The sequence below is a fragment of the Aphelocoma coerulescens genome, chromosome 3 (genome assembly GCF_041296385.1).
Source record: "Aphelocoma coerulescens isolate FSJ_1873_10779 chromosome 3, UR_Acoe_1.0, whole genome shotgun sequence".
NCBI lineage: Eukaryota > Metazoa > Chordata > Aves > Passeriformes > Corvidae > Aphelocoma > Aphelocoma coerulescens.
In genome coordinates, this window is record NC_091016.1 from 70516145 (window position 1) to 70526419 (window position 10275).

A 10275-nucleotide genomic window follows, 5' to 3' on the forward strand; every position below is an offset into this window, starting at 1 on the left:
CTCTCAGGGTTCATCTAAGGAGTGCGTGTATATGCAGAAAACCAAACTAAATCCTAAATCAACTCTCACTATCACTGGAAGTGCACAGAAAAACAGGGGTTCTGATTTATTTTGCTTGCACCTCTAAGCTCCTGACTGTCAATCCCCAGCGTTGCTCCATTTTCCTGTAGCAGCGGGAAATACATTACAGTATGTTTAGAGGCATTCATCCTTCTAATTCTTCCTAACTGACCTCAAAGAATACCCCCACTTATAGGGGTTGGTGAACAATAACAAGATACAGTAGTTTGCCATTAAAAAAATTGATATAGCTATAAAAATAGATTTTATATAGTATTTTGTTCACTTTTAGGTAATTTTTTGATTACATCTTAAATCCTTGAATTATGACAGCAGTACATACACATGTCAGTTGGGACAGAACAAGGCATTGTAATGGTATTTGGATAATCCACTCTGCAGGAATGTTCATTATTCTTCCTGAGCTTTCACAAGAGTTCCCTGGCATAATACTGCTACAGCTGCTCTACAGTCTAATGTTATTACAAGGTCTGATTCAAAGATAATGTCTGCTAGAGGAATCTGGCAGGGAGCAAGAGTCCTATGAAAATCCTTGTGACGCTAAGGTGTAACTAAAGGAGACTGAACTGCTGAAAAAAATTGAGTAGTAACAGTTATTTTTTTGGAGTGTTGCAAGAATCCTGAGGGATCTTCATTATTTGTCAGTATAAAACTCACACAAATCCAAGTTATTTTTTCTGGAAACCCTAAAATTTTTCTAATAAGAATAAATCATTAAAACAAAAAGGTCTAATCTTGACCTTACCCATGGTACAGAAGTCCAAAAAACCATTTTATTCAGTACCTCTCATCTACATTTTTGGATTGAAGAAAACATGAAAACTGCAGAAAAACAGAAACTAGGAATTGGCTATCAACTACAGTAGCTGGTAAAAGAGAATAAATAACATCTAGTCATCAGCAGGAGCCAGCTCATGAAATAGCTTTATTGGCAAACACAAGGCATTCCCCTTCTTATTTCAAACAAAGGAATGGAATCAATGTAAAGTTTAACAAACATAACATATTGGTCTGTATTTTACATCTGTAAGCAAGATTTGGTCTGTATTACTGCTAGTGTGGCCTGAGTTGCTAGTGTGTAACATATGAGCTCACATATTCTAGACAGAACTCCTGGTTAGGAAAAAAAATATCCAGTAATTAAGGAGTTATTACCTATGAAAAAAAGTTGGGAAAGAAAAGGAGATAGTTAGGTGTGCACACTGGTTCACATTTGCATGTATTTGTCTCCTGTCACCGTTCCTGACCTGTAAATATGAGGAGTCTGGACTTCAGGGGGAAAAAAGAAAAAGAAAAAAAGAAAAAAAGAAAAAAAGAAAAAAAGAAAAAAAGAAAAAAAGAAAAAAAGAAAAAAAGAAAAAAAGAAAAAAAAGAAAAAAAGAAAAAAAGAAAAAAAGAAAAAAATGAAAAAAGAAAAAAAAGAAAAAAAAGGAAAAGGAAAAGGAAAAGGAAGAGGAAAAGGAAGAGGAAGAGGAAGAGGAAGAGGAAGAGGAAGAGGAAGAGGAAAAGGAAGAGGAAGAGGAAGAGGAAGAGGAAGAGGAAGAGGAAGAGGAAGAGGAAGAGGAAGAGGAAGAGGAAGAGGAAGAGGAAGAGGAAGAGGAAGAGGAAGAGGAAGAGGAAGAGGAGGAGGAGGAGGAGGAGGAGGAGGAAGAGGAGGAGGAAGAGGAGGAGGAAGAGGAGGAGGAAGAGGAGGAGGAAGAGGAGGAGGAGAAGGAGGAGGAGAAGGAGGAGGAGAAGGAGGAGGAGAAGGAGGAGGAGAAGGAGGAGGAGAAGGAGGAGGAGAAGGAGGAGAAGGAGGAGAAGGAGGAGAAGGAGGAGAAGGAGGAGAAGGAGGAGAAGGAGGAAAAAAGGAGGAAAAAAGGAGGAAAAAAGGAGGAAAAAAGGAGGAAAAAAGGAGGAAAAAAGGAGGAAAAAAGGAGGAAAAAAGGAGGAAGAAAGGAGGAAGAAAGGAGGAAAAAAGGAGGGGAAAAGGAGGAAAAGGAGGAAAAGGAGGAAAAGGAGGAAAAAGAAAAAAGATCCACTCTGCACCAGGAATTCATGCTGCCTCTTATTCCAAAATACTATAATCTCAAAAAACTGTCAGTCCAAGTAGCTGGATAAGAAATTAGAACATGTGTGGGTGGATTCCTTCCTCCAGCCTGAATTAATTAAAAATGATTGTTTGCTGTATTATTTTAAAGCAGACTTTTGGAACAGGTTAAAGAACCACTGTTCTGACTTTAGCATTTCAAACCTAATAAGAATGACTCATGTAAAAAAATTTGGAGGAAAAATTAATAATAAGGAGGTTAAATATAAAGTGCGTCTTACCATCTTATGTTCTTATTTGTTGCTTGGAGAAATTCACACATTCTTGTACAAGGCCTACCTCATTCGCTTTGGCTGTGGTTATTTCTAGTTAAAGCACGTACACAAAAACCTCACATATTCATGTCTCCAGTCAGTCTGGGCAATTCTACCTATTTCTAATACCTTAGGCTGGCCCTTTACTATGTTTTCCTTTCTCACATTCTTAACCTGAAATACATATCAATTCCCTCTGCTTTCACTTTGTCAGCCAGTTATTAAACTATAAGAAAGTGATATGGACAACAGCTTTGAAGTAAAAAGTTAAAAGCAATCACAATGTATATTACAGAGCAGCATCTCCCACCATTTTGGGGCTGGTTAATCCCTACTGATCAGGAAGCACTAAATACTGCTAAAAGAATTGCTAGAACCGAGTATGGTCTTGTATTACATACATTTAAATAAATAATAATAATAATAAGGTAACAGAAATCATAATTTCCAGATCACCAAAAATTTATCTGCCAAAGCATTAAACAGCATACAGACTGACTGTGAAAAGGGAACACGCAGAATGTACTGTATTGCAGTACACCTGCAGTGAACAAGGCTTGTTACTTGTTATAAAATCCTGAAGCATGATTAAGTAACTCCTTTTTTTTAAAGAAAAATATACACAGAATTTTATGCATTCTAAGATGCCAGCCCTCCACAATGGATGTATTCTCCTTCATATTCTTGAAGCCAGAGTTCTACACATGTTGACTAACATGGACTGAATGGGTTAGGTAATAGCTAAATTCTACTCTTCTTCTCACAGAAGATAAAGTACTTTGGGACTCTTTCTCTTAAACAGCCATTGATTTTCAGTGATTATATCTTAAAAGATTTTTTCATTGTTTTCAAATTTGTTCATATTGGGTAACAGATTTAAAATTTATTTAGGTGAGAACAAGCTGATAAACAATCATCTAAACCTTGTTTTGTTTTCTCAGGAAAGTAGAATGCAAATTTACCAACTAAATCTTTTACAAGGCCTGTTCTCCAAATAAAGCCAGCAGAATGTTTTGAATGCCATTAGCCATGATGGAAATGCTCTCCATTACAAGATTAGAGCTGGGTGGTGTTGGTTAGTTTTGAAATTGACCTTACTCCAAAGAAATCCCTGTGAAGAAAGAGAAAAATTGACTTTTGCTTTAACAGATTACAGAATCAAAGCATTTTGGACATTTTCTGTCTCAGGAAAGAGAGAATCTGAGTCTACACAACATTCTTCATTCTTAGAATCTGAAATACTAGAATTATGTTCTATTAGCGTTGTCTCTTGACTTTTCAGAGTATAGGGTACCATATACACACAGGTATGTATGTATGTGGGAAGGAATCTTGGAAGTCCTAGTTGTCACAACATAACACAGAGAACACAGTTTTGAACTAAACTCTCTGAAAACTTGTTTAAAAAATATACACCTACAGAGAGACTTAAAAATATTGACCTGCCTGACACCATCCACTGCCTAACAGACTGGCACCAGTCATATCCTGCTGATGTTCACCCTTCATTTCTCTTTCAAGGGAGATATCTCACTTTGACTTTATAAGCATCCTATATACCTCACCTCTTGGAGTCAACTTACACTTCCTTCCACACATGCTAAAAGCACCTGTACTCCATGAATTATCTCCATTGATGTCAGCAGCTGACACTACAGATCAAGTTACTGTGCAGTGTATGTTCCTTAGCCCTGTGACTACTATTCACACCTTTCATAGATACATAGCTTCTGTTCTCTCTGATAACAAATATTGAGATCCTTTAATAAATGCATAAATTCAAGATCAAAAGAAATGTTACATTACTTTCTAAATTACTACTATTTTGGTTTGCTCACATTCCACGTGGAATAGGCTGAGATTCAAGATTCAAAGGAACATTACATAGCACATCACTCAGTTTGCCTAAACTGCAAGTTATGTACACCTTTAAGAAAAACTGTTGTAGGACGCACGTGCCTTTCTGGTTTTGATTCTTTCATTTTCTGAGAAGTTGCGCTGGTTTTGGCTGGAGTAGAGTTAATTTTCTTTAGAGTGGCTCATATGGGGCTGTTTTAGATTTCTGTTGAACACAGTGATGATAATATAGAGATGTTTTTGTTATTGCTGAACAGGCCTTACACAGAACCAAGGCCTTTTCTGCTTTTTGTACTGCCACACTGGAGGAGACTGGGAGTGTATGGGAGACTGGGAGGAGACACAGCTGGGACAGATGACCCCAAACAACCAGAAGGATATTCCATACCATATGACATCATGCTCAGTATATAAAGTGGGAGGAAGAAGGAGGAAGGGTGAGATGTTTGTATTGATGGTGTTTGTCTTCCCAAGTAACTGTTATGCATTATAAGGCCCTGCTCTCCTGGGGATGGTTGAACACCTGCCTACCCAAGGGAAGCAGTGAATTAATTCCTTGTTTTGCTTTTTTTGCCTGCACAGCTTTTACTTTACCTATTTAACTGTCTTTACACCAATCCATGAGTTTTCTGGCTTTTACCCACCTGATCTTCTCCCCAGTCCTGCTTTTGAAGGACTAAGTAAGGGGCTGTGTGGTACTTGGTCAAAGGCTGGGGTTAAACCACAACAGAAATTCTACATGACTATTTAGTTTTCAAACAACAAAAGAACAGATACTGTGTGTAGCTGGGGAAAAAGAAAAAAAAAAAACAAACAACCACCAGCTTGAAATTAACTCCAGGTTTCTGACCACACTAAGTCTTCTAACAATTTTAAAAGGAAAAAAATTTAACCACAAGAACAGAAACAAAAAAAGAAATACAGACTGTTCCCATCTTTGAGGTGCAAAATGTTCTTGAACTGTTCTGTTCTAAAAAACAACATGGGAATTCATTGTGATGTCTCAAATACTGTTTTTCAAAGCGTTGCAGCTCTGTTACATAATTTTGTCCACAGACATCCAACTGGTGCTAACAATTAGACAGCAATACTTAGCATCCAACGTTATGTTTATTACCAAATAACACTTAAGTGGAAAAACAAAAGCTGTAAGTCTAAAGATATAAACCATACGTCCAGTTACATTCTTGTACACGTTAAAAATCCCCCAGGACTTCAGTGAAGTCAGACTTTTCTAACTTTTTGCACAACAGAGGAGTGCATTAACTTATTTTTCTGTAGTGGGCAACACAGTGACATCTACATAGTGCTAGCACCTCCTAGCAGCTGCAACAGATCGTAGAAAGAAATTCAGAAGACAGTAAATGGCATAAAAATTTGGCAGGCCAGGACTTGAATTCAACTGTTAAGTTTAGAAGGTTCCATCACCACATTAGCATTTAATTAAAAGTCCTAGGATTCCTCACTGAATTACCAGAACTCACTTATAATATCAGTGATGCAGCAGCTAAACACCAAACACACCCACTTCTAATTTAAAAGGAAAATAATTAACATATCCCTTCACTGCTGAGGTTAAAGAGAACCATGATACTGCATAAACAAAAGGACATTCTCTGAAAGTGTCTCTGTGTGTATGTGAGAGAGAGAGAGAGAATACTAAAAGAAATGCCAAATCAGTATTAGCCAAAAAATTAATTAGGGGGAAAAAAAAAAGAAAAAAAAAACAGCAAGAAGAAAATGCATGATGTACTGTATTTTAAATGCTCTGCTTTTATCCCAGACTTCAATGTTTACCAGTAAGTCATCATCTAAGCAGAGCCTAATTCTATATGAGTTTTTATCTACACAGATAGTTGAAAAACTGCCATTTCTTCTCATACAGTAGAAGTCACATTAAGGAGTCAGCTGCTTGAGATACTTTTTCCATGAAATGTCAGCGCATCGTGTTTTCCGAAACCGTAAAATTCCTAATCCACAATGTTCAGCCTATAATGTGACATCAGGGTCAAAGGGAAGATAGCTGTTAATCCAGGAACTTTAATACATTTTATTTTCACATACCCACAGTATCTTCTAAGTGAATTCATTTCAGCAAGGCTAAAAATGTTAAGTGCACAAATGTAAGCACCAGAAGGAATACTGTGGGCTGAAGAATGGTTTTAAGGATCTCCTATGAGAGCTGAGAAGTTGACTAAAGTTTGTTTCTCCCATACCTGTGCAACACCCTTTTTGATCTTTCCTCAGAACACTGAAAAAGCAAACAAACAAACAAAAAAACCTTCTAATGTCAACACACCTAAACACTGTATAATGCATGAAAATGGTATGTCTAAGACATTTACTAACTATGCAGGATACAATTGATTCTGTTCCCATGCCAGTCGTGATTCGTTAACACCGAGAAAAGCTTTGTGACGGGCTAAGTGCATCAAATTGCCACCTGAAGTACAAGCAGTCCAGGCAGCCCACACGTGTTTCAGCACAGCCTACCAAGCTTCCCTTGTCACAGAGATGCCAGCAGACGGGCACATCCCGGCTGGAGGAGGGCTGCCAGCAGATCAGCCCGTAACGCTGGCGTGACGCTTCGCGAACCAGGTCACGTCCTCCAGCCGTCCCTCACCTACATGATTTCCCCTTGCGCGTCCAGTCACAGCCCAGCGCAGCCCACCTTGCGCTGCTCCGAACCGGGTCATTCAGCACGTGTGTGCGGGACCGGGGATTGCCGCGGGAGGCGGGATGTTCCGGGGCCGCCGCGCAGCTCCGGCAGCACCCCCTCCTCGGCCCGGCCACCGAGGTACCAGCGGTGGTGTCGCCCGCCGAGTCCCCTCTCTGCAGGCTGGGGGTCACTTGTCACGCTCGGTCCCTGTTCCCTCGCCCCTCCCGTCACCACAAAGACTCCCGAGCTGGTGGCAAGGTCGCCTCCCCCTGCGCGTCCTCCGCGGTCCCGGCCGGGCGGGCGAGGCGCGCTCCCCGCTCCCCTGTACCTCTTTGCGGCGGCGGCGGCGGCGACGGCGACTGGCCTCGGCTGCCGAGCGCCGCCAGCAGCAGGAGCAGCGGCAAACTTTCCCGAGCCATGACTCCCGGGCCGCCGACTCGTCCCGCCGCGGGACGGCCAGCCGAGTGAGCCGCAGCCGCCGGGAGAGGAGAGGAGACCCCGGTGCCCCGGCCAGGGAGCAGGACAGCAGGACACACCCCTGCCCCCCTCCCACACACACACCCCGCCCCGCCGCCGGCCGCGGCTCCGGGGCAGGCGAGGAGCGAGCGGGGCCGGTGGGCACCGAGGGGCTGGAGCGCGGCCCGGGAGGAGCCCCCGAGCCCCTCGCGTCGGGAGGGGGGAACAGCGCGGCCCGGGAGGAGCCCCCGAGCCCCTCGCGTCGGGAGGGGGGAACAGCGCGGCTCCAGGCGCCGGGCGGGCACGAGGCGCCGCGCGAGGAGGGAGGCACGTGCCTGCCTGCCCGCCCGACGGCCGCTCCCGAAAACTGGGAAGCGCTCTCGCCTGGAAGTGTGCTCGCCATTTGAATTAGCCTTTATCGGGTTATCCGACAGAGATAAAAAATACCTGTGCTATGGCGGGGGAGAAGAAAAATAGCTTTCTGAGAAGGCACTTGGGAAACGAGAACTGCGACGGAGTCAAGCACATTTTTTGTGCCGTGCCTGGGAGTAGTATGTCAGCGCTAGCCAGGTATGACAGGGAAAAAATCCATACTACTACATAAAGGAAAAATTAACCTTGCACTAAAATAAAATGTGGATTAAAAGCTATTGTATAGTTCTCCTGAAAAAAAATTGCATTTAAAAAGTCCATAAAAAACAGGTTTCATCGTGAAACAGCGAGGCTTCCAACCTTTCTCAGTGAGCACACTGAGAAAGGACATCATGGTCTATTAGGAAGAGTGACCTGGGCTCAACTCACAGTGTGAGTGTGGCACAAAACCAAGACTGTGCTGGCAGCCCAGTTCTGACTTGGATGCTCATCCCTGCATCTTTGTAAGTCTTGTACCACTGCACTTCAAATTGAGCTTTTCTTGTTGTTCACATCAAGATTAAGCACTTCTGTGTATTTCCCAACATCCATACTTCAGCATCTATGTGCTCATTGCTGTAGCCAACAATGAGCAAGGCTGGGGATAAGCATGCGTTTGGTACATTGTCTATTTAAGCTCTCAAACCACAGCTTTTTCTATTGGTAAATTTGCCTGTCACTCCAAACCCAACATTTGAGGAATGCAGAATTTTGCACATAATAGATCATTCCATCCAGCCACATAGCCAATTTGTTTCTCTCCCTGTCATCCTGCTCCAAGCAGACTTGTTCTTTCTCTTCAGAGTGACTGCTCACTTCTGAGGTTTCTCTCCAAACAGCCTGAGCTCTGCTGCTGGGAGCCCTGTTACTGGACACTCATTGCTTCCATGGCCTTTGGGAAACTGCTCTGCCAGCACAGGACAGCAACAATAATGCTCTTGTATGGCTCGGCCATTTGTCGCTCATAAGTCAATGGAAAATACTCCAGTCCTCTTGCCAAGAGATGATGTATGTGTGGTCTTCTGCACTTTTTATTGGGAAACTCAAGTTCAAGGTTTATCTTGATGATTTTCATCTTGTCAGCTATTTGCTTTGTTGTGCAAGTATACATAATGAGGAAGCTGGGAGGGACAGAGAGGGAGGTGGTGTTTATGACTCTATCCACAGTTTTATCACTATCACTATTTAGTCTGTAAAGTGTTTCCCTACAAGCAGTAACAGTCACTACTTTCTTCAGTCTGCTTCTCCCTTTGCAATTCCCTTCAATCAAAAATTTTGACTGCAAGGAATTGTGTATGTGTGCAAGAGGAATAATCTAATGAATTGTTAAGTACAACAGATAAACACTCCACCCCAAGTATATGTCAGTCACTTGGAGAATTTAGTGCCAGTTTCACAGGTAGGGATCTGATTACATTACCATCGGTTTGATTCTAATAACACATTTATTGGTTGAATTTGGTCAATTGTAGTGGCAGCTACTGCATAAAAGCCATGCTAGCATGAGTTGCATACTCCCCAGCTGGAGAAATTCCTTTCAGGGCTCCAAAAGCTGCAAGTGCTGCAGATGAGTTTGAGGTAATACTCCAGAAACAGATTGTAGAAACTGAAAGTGAGACCTGAAGGTGGGAACCTCTGCTGCTTTGTGTAAAGGTCTCCTCAGATCCAAGGTATCTGCAAAATATCTCCATGATCTGTGATCTCCATGAATCGGAGATCAAGAACAGATTGGTTGTAGGGGTGGTCCCTACTCCCCCAAATATCAATATTACACCAATATTAAATAAAACAGATTATTTACCTGAGCTTTTATTTGAATCAGTTTATCCTGCTGTTGAGCCTGTGTAGTCTTTAATGTGAGGATATGTTCTGAGAGCTCAGCCTAGTTTCAGTTTAGCAGCACTGCTGGCATAACCATGTACTTCATCACCTGTCAGAGCCAATACTGACTAGCTGTGCACCAGAGATAGAAACTTCAAATAGCTTGGGGGCACCAAGAGGCAAGATATGCCAGGAAGACCTGCAGACTTATTCAATGATTTTTCCACATCCGAACCACAGGAAATAATTTCATACCATAAGATGCCAAGCTGTATCAAGCAGCAGTAAGAGGGGGCTGCTCCAGAAAGAGAAGCAAGTTGGAGGATAAAGTGACACCAGTGAGGCAGGCAGGGCAGTGGCCTCCTGCAGTCTCTGAATGCAGAAGAGGCAGATCTGGGGATGATAACACGGACCAAACAAAATTACAGATCTCCAGACAGGTTCATAGCAGGGAGACAGATCTGAGGTCAAGTCTGCAAATCAGGGTCAGGATCAGTGAGGTGCAAAGTGATGCACAGGTGCAGCTGCAATGTAAAACAGGCTACGACTGGGGCAAAGGCTTGAACTTAAATGCAGCATCCACTCCTTAAATGCAGGGAGAAACCAACAAAGTTTCTCCAAGCTCTTCCTCACACATCGGATGTGTC

At 42.4% G+C, this 10275-nt stretch overlaps 1 protein-coding gene across 5 annotated transcripts in view; it reads right to left on the bottom strand.

Moving 5' to 3' along the window:
• The window catches only part of LAMA2 (laminin subunit alpha 2), a 343741-nt gene extending 336352 nt beyond the window's left edge, over positions 1-7389 (bottom strand). For all 5 annotated transcript variants that reach the window (XM_069010799.1, XM_069010798.1, XM_069010800.1 and 2 more), the window contains exon 1: positions 7269-7389. In XM_069010799.1, coding sequence (XP_068866900.1) covers positions 7269-7359 — 91 coding nt within the window. In that variant the 5' untranslated portion in view covers positions 7360-7389. The remainder of the gene's footprint in view (positions 1-7268) is intronic.
• Positions 7390-10275: the final 2886 nt, after the last annotated feature.